Source organism: Punica granatum, chromosome 5 (genome assembly GCF_007655135.1).
Source record: "Punica granatum isolate Tunisia-2019 chromosome 5, ASM765513v2, whole genome shotgun sequence".
Classification (NCBI taxonomy): Eukaryota; Viridiplantae; Streptophyta; class Magnoliopsida; order Myrtales; family Lythraceae; genus Punica; species Punica granatum.
The window spans coordinates 23,480,393-23,495,613 of NC_045131.1; the positions used below are offsets into that span (position 1 = coordinate 23,480,393).

General features: G+C 39.9%; 1 protein-coding gene across 1 annotated transcript; it reads right to left on the reverse strand.

The window, feature by feature from the left end:
* Positions 1-1,344: 1,344 nt before the first annotated feature.
* On the reverse strand, positions 1,345-10,363 carry LOC116207591 (protein ARABIDILLO 1-like). Its single transcript, XM_031540602.1, has 12 exons — positions 8,561-10,363; positions 8,189-8,347; positions 8,024-8,104; positions 7,718-7,849; positions 6,628-6,755; positions 6,096-6,183; positions 5,353-5,447; positions 4,497-4,560; positions 3,256-3,431; positions 2,735-2,956; positions 2,439-2,520; positions 1,345-2,022 (listed from the first exon to the last, which is right to left on the reverse strand). The coding sequence occupies exons 1-12, from the start codon at positions 9,923-9,925 to the stop codon at positions 1,849-1,851; spliced, it is 2,766 nt and encodes a 921-aa protein (XP_031396462.1). The 5' UTR covers positions 9,926-10,363; the 3' UTR covers positions 1,345-1,848.
* Positions 10,364-15,221: the final 4,858 nt, after the last annotated feature.

Sequence of the window (15,221 nt, forward strand, 5' to 3'; positions counted from 1 at the left end):
ACTTGGCTTGAGATGCAAGAAGAGTTGGAAGAAATCACGAGCAGTCTCGGGCCCTGGTTGTCTTCGTCTTCTCCTTCATCTCCCGCAAATCTTCCATGTTCTCCTATTAATTTTCTAGCGTCGTCATGTTGACTCCCCCTCTTGCAGTCAACCGGTCCACCAAATTAATTAAGAAAACTACAAAATATCCTCTTATCTAAGAGAGCAGTTTCCCAAAATTTAGGGATCAAATTTCTAATTCATAGGACAAAAAATGCATATTCTTTATTCTAGACTTGGATCTTTTATATTGCAAACTATTCCTCAATGATGTCTTCAAACCCGAAAATTGCCTAAAATAATTCGGGAGCACAAAATTTGCACATAGGCACAAATAGGGCACAGTGCCGCAGCACAGAAGGATTCGTGCCATAGTAACAGCTAAGGCAACTGCAATCAGATGACATTGCCACGGCACCGGTGATATAGTGCCATAACACTAAGCTACTGAGGCTGCTTCATGACTCCTCCAGCAATGCGATCGCGATCCTTGGAGCCACTCCGTGCTTCTAACTTCGTCCCTGCAAATTTAGACTTTCACATCAGTATCATGAATTTCATGGAAAAGATTAAGAAAAACAGATAAATCTACGAAAAACAAAGTAAGTCTAGAAACTAAGTAAAAATAAACCAAAACACGACTGACTCGAAATCTTAGTATTCATTTATTGCCCAAAATGTACTCAATTAACTAAGTTCCAACTGAAGTTATCATCCATTAATGGATTGTAATGAATCAACTGATCGTTCTATTTATCTCTTATAATGCCATAGAGGGAGAAATAGTCTATCCATAAACAGATTAAGGATGAATTTTTCACGCACAGTATATAAACGAACTACGTTTATAATGTGACCGCTACAATTTCTATGTATGTTGAATTTGATAACAACTTTACTATGCCATGCGTTGAGAGTAATGTCAACAAAAGGCCTCTACTAATCGAGATTTTAGCACAGTAAACTATTTTCAGATCCGGATAAATACAGATCACATCCTTAATAAACCACGTTAGCCACATTCTAAATAAATCGCAGTAATCAAATTCAAGCAGTAATCCGTGGATCATACCAAGATTGCCAACCCTAAACACCGTAAAGCCAGATATTTCCAATTCACAGATTTGATTCAACATAAATAATTTCGTGTAGCTTAACTTCAGCCTCTTACGCTTGCTGCAAAATCCTCCCATCTTCTGTTTACGCATTGGAAAACCCTTGCTGGCAGTTTTCCCATAAACAATACTGTTTCCTAGAGTGCAGCCGGTTTACCTCATCTCTCCATGACAAAAGAAAACCTAAAACTCACGATGACAATCCCATCCCGATATTAACACATCTCTGTTCACGTCCAAGAAGCGGAAACACAAACTGCAAATCTTTCTTCTTGTTTTGCTACATGAACTGTAAAGTATTATGTCCTCCACAGTTCTAACAGTAGTAACACCCCCATCACACCAACAGCCATTTACAGAGCTGAAAATCAAACTCACTGTGAATAAAGGGACAGGCACACACAATGTATCGAAAATTCGCTTCTCAACGTATAGATCTTCCCTAAAACAAGCAAAATTAAGGTTATCCCAGAACCATACTCAGACACCACCATCCTCCTCGATTTTCAAACAAGTTGGGGATCAACATCAGAATCTCCGATTAGTTGGCAGCACCTGATCCCCCTTTTCTCGTGCACTCATTTTAGTAGGAGGGGAAACCACCCAAGAAAGTCTACACGAGCACAGATAGCACCCCTTTTTATCGGTATTAGAGTGGAGACTGCTTTCCCAAGAGAGTGACAGGCCTTTATTATCAGGAGAGTTCTGCCTGGTGGTGCTCAAGGTTTCGAAGGACGATTCTTGCAAATATCTTGGCTTCTAGAGGTGCAGTGGCAGCTGCTGCTGTTGCACGCAGGACCCTTGAGGCCCCGGCATTCTGCATTAGCCTGGCGTGGTGAGAAGCATGTCGACCACCTGGGATGGTGAACTGCAACACGGATAGAAATCCCCAATATCAGGAACATACAGAACCTAAACTGACGGAAACTGCCTCTTAGATTTTCCAAGACTAAATCAAAGCATCCACCATAAGTTGCTAGATTTTCCATTAAGATTGTCTGCTTGTGATTTAAACTATTATAAAAAAAGGCGGCTTTGGTTCACTTAAACCGGTCAACCTATTGCATACTGAATAAATCCACTGGTGAAGAAGTCAGCAAGGTGGCTTTGGCACAATTAGACCAGTCAACACATATTGAATAAAGATGCATGCCTTATTCACTTTGGGGGGGGCAGGACGGATGCCTTAAGACTTCCAGAGGCAAAATGACCAACTACATTCAACAGGAACATACCCCAAAATCAAATAGATGAATAAAGTATGTCAAGAAATTTCGTGATTACCTGAAGAAGAGCGAAAGCAGCACAAGCTTTGAGTACAGAAGGATTCTTCAACATGGCAATAAATCTTCCAATTTCAGCACCACTAAAGACGGAATTAAAGGAACAACCACAAGAAACAGAAAAAGAAGAATGTCAACATTAAATAAATCATAGAAGAACAGTGCCTTGACCCCTTTGTCTCATTGGGTTAGGTTACTTGAAGATTGAAACAGGAAATATAATTCATCACAGCAATCATCTGGTTCCCCAAAATTCAAAATGTACCCCCAATCAGAAGCAAAATAATGGAAACTAACCTGCATCTGAGATGTCCCGCTTCCTGAATACGAGCTCCTTCCGTCACTTCGGCCAAGGCTGCAGGAGCTGAAGACACAGATGCAGCTGCGAAAGCTTGTCGATCAGAGAACATATTGATAAAAGCTTCAATGTGTTTCAAAGCCACCCTTCTTGACCCATCCAAGCTCACAACTTTTGAGCTGCTTTCCGATGAAGTCCCAACCAGAGCAAATTCATCCATTCTGAGAAGAGAATGCACTCTTAGAATTCAAATTTGCTCTTGAATGATATTTAAACTCAAATACTTGGGTACAAAAGAACCTTCTTTCTCAAAATTTTTATAGAAAATATAAACTGGTTTTCATCCTTGCATCGAACAACACATCTTCTAAAGTGCAGGTCCAGCACTTCATGTCATATTTTGGAACTCTGCAGAAACTTTGCAATCTCTACATACAAAAACCTCGTTCTTTTTCTTTTTCTTTTTCTCTATATCTTTGCACAGAGAATAAAATATGTTAAGAGACCAGTAGATAATTACCTCCCATCAAACATGTATGCCAGAGCCAGTGCAGCCATGAAACGTGCCATTTTTGAGACCGATGAAGAACAGAGATGGACCAAAGCAGGGACTCCCCCTTCCTCCACTATGCGTAGAGCATTGCCTGGATTGAAAGCAAGATTCCAGAGAGCTCCTGCTGCAGTTTCATGTACATCCTGAAGATAACAGCACCAATGTCGCTTACTTTAGATTAATTCTCAAGGGCAAATGCTACCTCATTGATTCCAAAATAAAGCACCGACAGAATGAGCAGATTTCCACGCTATTGTTAACAATATAATTATAGTCTAGAAAAAAATTAAACACAGGGATTAGAAACTGGCAAAAGGACATAAAAATTGAGGTGAGAATCCTGAATGGAGGTGCCCAGTCCCCAACTGAGGTTGGCAGCCGGAATGCAAACCCACATGGCAGTGGCAGCACAGCCATTTTAGTATTTCTCATTTTTATTGTTAAGATTATATGGATTTAATCTAAAAGCATCATTTGTATATTTACATAATAAAGAAGCAGCACATGTCACCATGAGGCCACAAATGACCACCAAGGCGAAGAAACCTAGGGGGCTTAAGAATCGGTTACTATAACGGCAAGGCCAAATTCTTTACCAAAGTATATGAAGTAATCTGTTATTTGAAATCCGAATGTTCAGTTGACTAACAACCACAAATCAAAACATTACGAAAAATCGTGTCAAATTATGTGTAGCCAATAGCAGGAGTCAATTGTTTCATGTTGCAATTATTCAGGAATAGCCAAATTAAAGAGTCCCCCTCACTGGTTAGTAGACTTATCCACCATACGTTATTTAACCCAATAGATCCTAAAATTAAACCGCCATGTGTTATTCAGCATCAATGAAGCATAAAAGCACCATCATTTTTATTAATGAAGCCACTTCTCAAGATTTAGAACAATTAAGGCCACAAATAACATAAAGTATTTAAACTTTATTTTAATATCTCGGTAGTTGTACATCAGCATTTATTTCAGAGTGTATAACATTCTTCAGTGCAATCTTTTGGCTTAAAGATCCTCAAACTCTCTCATAACGCACTCCAAGGACCGTTCATATTTCATGCGATGCTTGACAACTACTCATATGGCACACCCAGATCTCGTATAAATTACCGAATATAATTTAAAATGTACATAAATCAAAATTCTTAAAAAACATATTTGCAGAAAAAGGAAAAGGTTCTACACAGTCAAGTAAATACCTCAGCATCAGCGTGTGCCAAAGCAATTAGAGGAGCAACACCACCTTCTCGGCCGATAGCAATGCTATTAAGAACAAAAGCATAAAAGCAAAATATCAAATCATACAGAACAATTAGTTAAATAGAATATGAACAGAATCCAGCTAAAAAGAAAATGTGTATTGTGTATCATGAAATTTCTTTCGCATAGAACATCCTTTAAGGCATTGAGAACATCCTACGCATCAAACCATGCAAGATATTTTTAAAACTATACGCATGCACACAAAGCATGAAAAAGGATAAAGGGGATGCTTTAAGGGGAGCGAATCTGAGCACTCATGACAGCGATAATTCTCCGGATATGAGTTAGGACTTCATTTTTATTCTTTTTCAGTTAGAAGCAAAGATCATCGAAGAGCATGTGAGCTGGTCAACTTCTTTTTTCCCCTGGATGGCATGTAAATCAGCCGATATAGATTCCAAGATATCCAAAACAAGCTTTTCCTAGAGTCAATGTCATTCTGAATACACAGAGAGAGCTATCCTCCTCTTGTAGTTCCTTTTTACAACTTTAACTGGTTGTAATAAGTGAGAAGTTTATTATTTTTTCTCTTCTCTTTAGGATAAGTGTATCAGTACATATTGCGTCTTTTTGGGAAGGGAATGAAATTTGCACTTATCGAAATAAGAAAATGAAATCCAAAAGAAAAACAAATTGAAACCTTCATCAGATCCAAAATTGAATGCAATTTCCTTTAAAACCTAGCACATTAAGGAATTTAACAGCAGATAAAAGGAACAAGGAATTATTAGAACATTAGATCCTGAAATACTGATCAGATGGAATTATAAACCATCACGAGGATAGAGTTACCTGTTGGCTTCCGATACTGAGAGCCCCCAAAGAGCACCTGCCGCCCGTTCTTGAAGACCTGGTGAGGCATTGGCACATGATTGCGCTAGAGCCACCTAAATGTTCATCGTAATACTTAAGAGGTAAGAATGACAGGAGATAATCATCAAGGGAGAAAATGCCATCTACACACCCTCAAAGAGCATAGTTTGTAGAGCACAACTAATTTCCCACTAAAAGAATAATGGCATCTTCTTGGATATCATGGCATCTTCTTGAATATCATGCTCAACCAGAAAAACTAGGCTATTTATTCTGGGTAACACATAGGCTGATATTTCCGTGACTTACAGATGCAGATATGTTTGTGCTACATAGGAAGAGCGCATATTCTATTGTGTGTGTGTGTGTGTGTGTGTGTGTGTGTGTGTGTGTGTGTAAGAACATGCATTCTATTTGATCAGTAATCCGCCAATGTAAGAGTATGCCCTTTTATAAAATCTGTATTTTTTTAGGGATTCTCAACCATAATAGAAAAGTCAAAATATATACACATTTTGCCTGAGACAGTCAAAACACAATACAACCTAATACTACTAGCCAACTCTGACAGTGTATCATCTTTCCTGGGGTATACCAATTTCAGTACTTCTCATCACTTTACACATCACTTTACAACAAAAAGTCTACGCATAATTGGCTCATGGAAAGAGTACTAGAAACTGCATGGAATAACAGATAATCATAGATGAAGCAAGATATACCAAGGCCTCCACGCCACCAGCAGCTGCAATTGCTTCACGATTTCTGTCGTCAAATGAAAGATTCCACAATGCACCAGCAGCTTCTTGCCTGTTTGATAAATAATGCAACATTTAAAAAACATTAACAGGTGTAGAAAAGTATGTGAATTTCCATGAAGTATACAAGTTAAATTTACAAAAGGAGAAATGAGGAAAATAGAAAAGACTTTCTCTAAAAGTAACTAAAGCAATAGATTATCAACAAATAAATAGCCCACATATATCTTCTGATACTGAGTTAGACCTCATCACCGAAGATTTTAAGAACACCTTAATAAGTCAAGGAGGAAACCACCTTGGAATATATTAAGTGCAAGCAGTCTTAATAATGCAAGTCTAGTAAAAAGTCACAAGTTACATCTATATTTTGGGACATTTAGAAGAAATAATGAAATTTAAACGGTTGCAATCACATGAAACAATAAAAAGGGGTCGTGAAATTTTAATTTAAGTTCCTTTCTAGCATAAACTGTACCGGCTGACTGTAAATTACCTGACTCCTTCATGGTTAGATCGTGTGAGTTGAACGAGAGCTTCAAGAGCACCCACCTCTTGCCCCACTGCAGCATTGTTGCTGTTGCTATCTCCATGAGCAGCTAAATTTGCCAAGGCACGAGCAGCCTAGCATATATCAGGAGTATGTGTAAATTTATTAACAGGTATAGTATTCCACGTAAACTCTACATACAAACCAAACATGAAGATCCAAATTGTCTTCAGATGAAAAAACTGGTTTAAAAGGAATGATCAAGGAACATAGTACAACTAATGAAATATTTGGTCTAAAAAGAAACCATCAATTAGCCACTTTGAACCTTTGAAGAACGACAGATAAAGCAATGGAATTTTACATCTTATGAAGAATAAAAGATATCACAACAGAAGGACCAGATTGCGGACATCTTCAATTTGTTGCATCTTGGTAGTACAGGGATATATGAATAAAAATCTATAGGAATTTCATCTCTATAATTTGTGGTGGTAATCAAATAATAAAAGAATAAAAGTCAGTCTAACGAGAAAGAAAAGAGAACTGCGCCACGGTATCTTATTTAGATAAAAGCACAACAAGAAGCCTCGTCTGATCAAACATGAAATATTCTATGCCATGTCACTGCTCTGCAATTGTTCATCCAGTGATACCCAACTGATCCCCAATAGGATATATATTGCTCTCCAGCAAAGGCAAATACTTCTAGAGAAGCCGGCGACGTAATTTCCTTTTGCCAAGTGTTCCATACAAAGCATTTTTAACCCAAAGCTTCTCCAATATCTCCAATTTATCTATGCCTACACCCACATTTCAGAACATCTATAGATAAGCTTTTCTAGAGACGATACCAACAGAGTAAGACCTTTTGAGAACCAATCCATCGGTTATTTTTGGTTTTTGTAATCATATACTTTCTTGGCCATGTTTTTCTAAATATATTGGAACTGAACTGCTATTTTTCAAACAATCTTCTCTGTCACTGTCCCCCCACTGTTAATAGTACATCAATTTCTTTAAATCCCTAAGGATGGTACCTATTTCATAAGCCGTGCATGGGCATTTCATCTAACAAAAGCAAAATGTAACCCACCTGCTCTTGAACTCCCTCGAACTTGCAGGTTCGAGCAAGCATAACTAAAGCATGTACTCCCCCAGCCAAGGCAACCTCCATACTGCACTTGTCATCAGCTGCCAAATTTGCCAAAGCACCAGCTGCACGTTCCTGAAAAAGGAGCAAACATACGTCAAAAAATCATGTATCCCTTGAATTGCCTTTCTTTTTTTCTGTCCTTTGCTGCAGACTCAGATATGCAGCAAAAGTTAGATATACATGAGCTCGAAAGCTTAGTATTATTCACAAAAATAGCCATTAAATGATAAGTGCAAAAAGTGATACCAGAACACCATCGCCACCGGCAGACCACTTGAATATAAGGTCCACTAGAGCTTTAACTCCACCAGCCTCAGCAATCGCAGCCTGATAGAATCCCTCCAGTTAGAATAACATTTAAACTAATATTCGTATTAACATAAAAAAGGGGAACAGTAAGATATAGTAAACCTTGTGCTCTTCTCCAACCGAGAGGTTCCACAAGCCTCCAGCGGCCTCTTCAGCAACGAGCCTATTCATGGACCGAGCTAAACCAGCGAGGATGTTGATTCCTCCTTCTTCTGCAACAGCTTTTGCAACATTGACGTTAACGGACAAGTTTGCGATGGCCTGTGAATTCAACACATAGAATTCTTTATCAGCTGAGGAGAGAACAGAAAGAAATTAACATGACTTACTATACTTCCACCTTTGTAAGTTTGAGTGGAGCATAAACAACAATTAACAGGATAAATGCAACTTAATGAATGCATTGACATTTGAAGGAATACCACAAAGTAATAACAAAAAGTGATTGGGTGGCTTGTAATTTGGTAAGTTTACCTTTGCAGCTTCCGATTGCAGCCCTTCCCGCCATGATTTAGCAAGGTCTAATAGAAGGCAGATTCCTCCATCCCGCATTACTGCTTCAGCCCTCCCACGGTCTATGCTAGCATTCTCATCATCAATTACAACAAAGGTTGCAAGCCCAGTTGCAGCTCTTTCTTGAACATCCTCTTGAGAGCTCTGCATTAAGCTCAGCAACAATGGTGCACCTTGCTTGAGCCAGAATTCATCTAGACCTTGAGGGTTGTTCTCAGCAATTCTTAAGAGCGTATGGGATAATATCCACTCGAGCCAAGTCATAACTTCGTCTACGCTTTTATTACTCTTCTTCGAGTTTCTCCATTCTAGGAAGACATTCTTACCGTTGATTGCAGTATCGGCAAATAAGGAGGCTATTCCCTCGAATATGTTGGTCGGGAGAGCAACCAAAGATTTGCCCTTCATTTTTGGGGCTGCAAAGTTGACATCTCCCTCTAGAACAGGACAATTTAATGCACATAGAACCTTCAAGCTCTGAGAAGAGACTAATAGCCTTGAAACTGCAGCAGGTCCTATATCAGTTCTCGAAACATCTAAACCGACCAAGTTGGGTAGCTTATGCCACATATGAGAAACTACGCCCCACTTCACATTAGAAGTCCCTGCCACAGAGAGGAACTTCAGTGATAGCACATTCCCTAGAGCCATCTCGTCTACTTTCAGACAGTCTAAGAACCCAAGATCGGTCAAATTTGGACAATGCTTTGCAAGAGCATTAATTGCATCGCCCTGAACATCCCTGATTCCCGACAACCTAAGTTTGCACAATTTATTGCAGCAGATTGCTACTGCTTTGATTGCATCAGTTGTGATCCTCTCACAAAAGTCAGGACCTAGTTGAAGGCACTCAAGTGACTCGTGCCTTGCGGCTATCACCGAAAGGGTTGCATCAGTAATATTGCGGCAATAGTCTCCGCTGATCTCACGCAAGTTTCGGGCTTTTAGGTGTATGATCACGTCAGCTGAGTCGGCACCCCGGAATCGGAGCCTCTGGAGATTAATGCAGCGAGAAGCGAGTGAAGCAGCCACTAAGGCATCGCATTTATGGGCTCGGAGATCGAGGGAGTCCCATAAACAGGATGAGGCACTAAGTGCTCTCCAAGTCTTGCACGTCGATGTGAGGCTAGCTCGATCCCGATAATTAAGATTAGAGAACAACTGAATCACTGTGTCATCAGGCAACCGAGTCCAATCAACATACCCAGCAGTGGTGGCAGTGAGCTCCGAGGTGGAAGCCTCGTCCTCGAATTCGGGATAGCTGGGGATAATCACCTTCTCCTTCCCCTTCCTGGATAACCTCCGCCGCAATCTACGACTACTCATCCTCAATCAATAGACACTACAATCGAATCACCACACACCCTCCCTAGATTCTTCTTACGACCCCATCGCCTCAGGAGTCCATAAAAGCAACACCACACAAACCCCACCAGTTGAGAGAGCACCAATTTGCCCGAGTACCAATAGCAAGTGGCTTATCAACACAATTAAGCCAAGGGACAAAAACCCTTTTGCCCACGGAAACACTTTACCTCAAAATTGCAACCTTTCCCTGCTGCGGATGAGAAGTCGAAATGCTTGCCGACAGGCAATCAGCGCTAACACGCCGACGCTGTTATCAATTCCGAGAGGAAGCCACCGCAATCGTGAATGGCAAATGGAGATGAGCAGCGGGACACAACGAAGCGAAAGCTAAGCCCTCAACGAGCCATATATATAACCTCTCCCTCTCTTCCTCCCTCCTTCTCTCTCTAAAACGCAACAAATTGTTGGAAGTATTTATTAATAAAAAAGATAGATTTTCATTTTATCACTTTGTTTATCATCAAAAGCACATGGCACTAATGGAGCATAGTTTGCAAATAATTAGTAAGATCTTTTCTCATGCGAGATATACTCTTGCCTCACAAATTTTTCTAAAGAAAGAAGGAAAAAAAAAACTCCATTACACTAGAATGTGACGACCCGAGGACAGCTCGTGTCAATGTGTCATTATTCTTATTAACTCCTATCTGATCGTAATGAAATTATTTGAAAAATCTTTCAAGAATCAATGAGGCAGACGTTATATCGTTTTTATACATTGTTGCTCTCGCACTCATCGAACAAATTTGAACTCATCAGTGGGTAAGCAATCAACAAAAAGTTAATGCGGCATCATAAGCGCAAGATTCAAATGGCTAAACCTATTTACCATAAAATTCAGTGTCTAGCTAACTTATAATTAAACGACATGTTGCAATATGCTTCAATAGTTTGCTAGGCCTAAAGAATTGGGTCGGACTGCATGCGCCAAGCCCATTAATGAATGAGCATTTGACAGGCATGATCCCTGCGGAAACCTAACCCATCAAAGCAAGATATCTTAGGTTTATCTCGAACTTTTTTGAAATAGAATTCTAACTTTTTACCAAACTTTGAATGTCTAAATTGCTACTCTTTGATACACATGCGTAGTTAAATTTACTAAGATCATAAGAAACACGGGTTTAGTTCATCACTTATGCCCCATATAAGGTGGGGCGTTGTTTGGGGTTGTGTCCCCTGAAATTTGAATATCATTAAAATTTTTCTTTGAATTAACTTTTTTAAAATTTTGCCCCATATGTTTTTTTTTTACGATTTTACCCCGCGGGAAAACATATATGCATTATGTATAAACTTTGTCCTTACTGAGAGAAAATCATAACTTCGTCCCTGGCACAAAATATTGGTCTCAACCACAAATAGCTTTTGTTCAATTTGGAGCCAATCCAATAAAATTGGGAGAGCACCCTGGATTCCTATAGGTAACCCTTTCATCCAAGGGGTCATCTCCTCGGTATGTATACAGTCCGATCTTAATTAATAAAAGGAAAATAATATCTACGGCTAAAAATAGACTATCCTAGTATGGTATACAAGGATATGTACATAAATACATTATGAAGAAAATCTTTCCATAATACTCTCCCTCAAGTTGGAGAATGAGGATTCTGAATTCCCAACTCGCAGGGGAGAAAATGGAATTGGTCACGTCCAAGTGCCTTAGTAAATATGTCTGGAATTGAAAGTTTCGACAGCTCTAGAGCGTAGATGTTGCTTAACGAAATGGCAATCTATTTCAATATGTTTGGTGCGCTCATGGAAAACCGAATTGAAGGCAATGTGGAGAGCCGCTTGATTATTATAGAACAAACGCATGGGACTAATATGATAAATGGCAAGAGATCAGAGGAGAGAACAGAACCATAAGAGTTCATTAACAGTTGCTGTCATGGCCTGGTATTCAGCTTTAGCGAAGGATTTGGAAACAGTCATTTGTTTCTTGGTTTTCCAGGAGATGGGACTTCTGCCTAAAGTAATAAAATATCCAATCAAAGACCATATAATCATAGGACAACGAGCCAAATCCGCATCGCAATACGTTGTTAAAGACAAAGAGGTTGGCCAGAGAAATATCAATTGTCCCGGAGATTGCTTGAGATATCGGAGCACTCGCATGGCAGCGTCCTAATGGCTCTGGCGAGAATTATGTAGGAACTGTGATAAGATATAAACAGGATAACTGAGTTCCGGCTTGGTGATGGTGAGATACAGTAGATGACCCATAAGGCGGCGGTACTGTCTTGGATCAGGAATATGATCGCTACTGTCCTAAGATAACCAATGTTGTTGCTCCATAGGAAAATAAGCAGGCCGAGAACCTAACATACCAGCCTCAGCAAGAAAGATAATTCTTAAAATGAGCACATGAGACAGAGTCATTAGTCACGAGGATCATCTCATCCACATAAATGAGAATAGTAAGAAAGATACCACTATGAGAAAAGGTGAATAAAGAATGGTCAGCCTCTGAGTACTGCAAGCCATAAAGAATGAGAGTCGTGGCAAATTTAGCGTATCAATTGCGGGACGCTTGACAAAGGCCATATAAAGACTTTCGCAATTGGCAAACTTGACTAACAGCTCCCGAACGAAGGCCGAGACGAAGGGACATGTAAACTTCTTCATCCAAGTTCCCATGTAAACTTTTGCATTAGTTTGTTGACATCAAGCTAATGCATTTCCCATTTCTTAGCAACAACAACAGTCAATAAATAACGTACCGTGACTAGTTTGGCTACTGGAGCAAAAGTCTCATGGAAATCGACCCCTTCAATCTAGGTAAATCCTTTTGTCACGAGTCGAGCTTTATAACGTTCCACAGTACCATCCACCCGTCTTTTAATCTTGAAAACCCATTTACATCCAATGGGTTTCTTCCCAGTTGAGAATGACTGTACGACCCAAGTGTCGTTATCGTCATGAGCACGAATTTCTTCCGCCATAGCAAGACGCCATCGTGGATCCTTAGCGGCTTGTGACTAAGTCCTTGGCTCTATGTCAGAATCAATAGCAACAAAAAATGACAATTGTGTTGCATCAATATTCAAATAAGTAAGATAGTGCTTGAAAGGATGAGACGTACCTAGAGAGTGCGATGGAGTAAGTGATTGAATGGGGAGGGGAAGGGGGGAGAGGGAAGTCAACAACAATGAGCAGTGTGAGTGACAAAATCATTGAGCCAACTCGGTGTACGAATATTCCATGGAGTCTTGTAACGAGCAATGCTTTTCGTTGGAGGCTCAGAAGAAATAGTTGGTTTAGTAGCAGGTGTCGGGTCGGGCAAAAAATCGGCCGAATCTAAAGGGAGAGAGGGAACAGGCTCAGCAGAAGAAGAAGCAGGCTGGGCCGAAATTGGCCCAGTTGATACCGGGTCGAACGGAGCAATAAAAGAATCAAGCGAGGCGAATGAACGAGGCTAGCTGGGCTCAGTTGAAGGGAATAGGGCTAGACGAAGCCCAGTTTTGGCTGGATTGAGCTCAACTGATTTGGAGGCCATGTTTTGGGCCAAATTTGAGTCGAGCGGGCCAAATTGCTCCCCCTGAATTGCTGGGCCCGAAGTATCTAAGAAACGGGGGCCGGTATTAGTCGAATTTGTGGGTTTGTCCTCACTGAACAGAAATTCAGTCTCATCAAAGCGCGCATCTCAAGAAACAAAAACCTCACGATTCTCCAAGTCATAAACTCGTTAACCTTTCTTCCCAAAAGGATATCCAATAAAGACACACTTTTTTGAACGTAGCCCAAACTTATCCTTGAAACGAGGGCTATTATGTGCATAGCAGAGACATCCAAAAATACGAATCTGCTGATAATTCGGTTTCTTACGAAAAAGTAGCTCAAATGGTGTCTTCCTGATAAGACGCTCGAAGGTGTGAAATTAATGAGATGTGCCGCAACAGAAATACACATCCCCTATAAATCAATAGGAAGAGAGGCTTGAAACATTAAAGCCTGAGCTACATTAAGAATGTGACAGTGCTCGCATTCGACCTACTCGTTTTGTTGAGGCGTGTCTATGCATGAAGTTTGAAGAATGATTCCATGTCGGAAAAATAATGTTGAATGACTCGGCTCATGAATTCCGATCCATTGTCACTTCGCACTGTTTTCACTGTTCGGTCGAATTGATTCTTAACCGACTTGCAAAATTTGATCAAGAAACCATGTGCCTCTAACTTATCTCATAGAAGATAAACCCACACACCGCGACTAAAATCATCCACAATTGACAAGAAATATCGAACACTAGTGATGGACGAAACCTTGTAAGGTCCTCATATGTCACAATGTATCAATTGGAATGAAAAAGAAGCTTTATTTGAACTATTTGAAAACTAGAGTGTGTCTGTTTTGCTCGGCAATATACGTCACAATGCGCCTTATTATCCGAACGATGCATAAAAATAGAATTATTCTTGAACTGAACCCGAGAAGAAGGATGTCCCAACCACTTATGCCAAATGTCTTCAGTATCTGTTAACTCTCTAAAATGATGAAGACACTTGTAGTAGAAGCCAGACCCCCGTGACGTTCACCCATTCCATTCATACTCCCCGATGTGCGGTCTTGAATCAAACATAGTCCAAAAATGTAGTGTACACTACAATTAAGTCCCCGAAATAATTGAGTCACAGACAATAAATTGCAATTAAAATCCAACACATAAAGAACATTATGAGGAACCATATTAGCTCCAAATGAGACTTTCCCAATAAAAGTGCCTTTTGTTGTTCCATTCGGAACATGAATAATCGGACCATCATTAATGGGAGTAACATCAAAAAGATTATCCAAATTGCCAATCATATGTCGCGAAGCTCTCGAATCAATGATCCAATTTTTAAAGCAATAGGCACAAAGTTCTCACCATTTAGTCAATTAACTAGGGCTGACAATATTTCACACGACACGATAACACAACACGGAGTTAAACGGGTTTGGGTTGGACATTTTTGCTAATCGGTCTAAATGGGTCCAACCCGTTTAAAACACGGTTACTAAGCATGTCTTACCGGGTTGAACCCGTGTAACCCGATTATACACGATTAAACCTGTTTATTTAGACATATTTAATCGTGTTACTATAATCATGTAACCCATTAACCCGTTTATGTATTTGAATTTACCAAAATATCCTTATGTAATCCTTATTTCCTAAGTCCCTAACCTAATTTCCTTTCCTTTCTTTAACCCAATCCAACACAGCACAATTGCACTTCCACTTCTACTTCTACTTCTCTACTACCCTCTC

Bases quoted from the DNA above. Each gene is read 5' to 3' on its own strand.
- LOC116207591 (XM_031540602.1), bottom strand. From the start codon at position 9,925: ATGAGTAGTCGTAGATTGCGGCGGAGGTTATCCAGGAAGGGGAAGGAG. The intron at 6,756-7,717 runs GTGGGTTACATT...GATATATGCTAG, and splicing joins TCGAGGGAGTTCAAGAGCAG to GCTGCTCGTGCCTTGGCAAA. The intron at 2,023-2,438 runs GTAATCACGAAA...TCCGTGTTGCAG, and splicing joins CTGCTTTCGCTCTTCTTCAG to TTCACCATCCCAGGTGGTCG.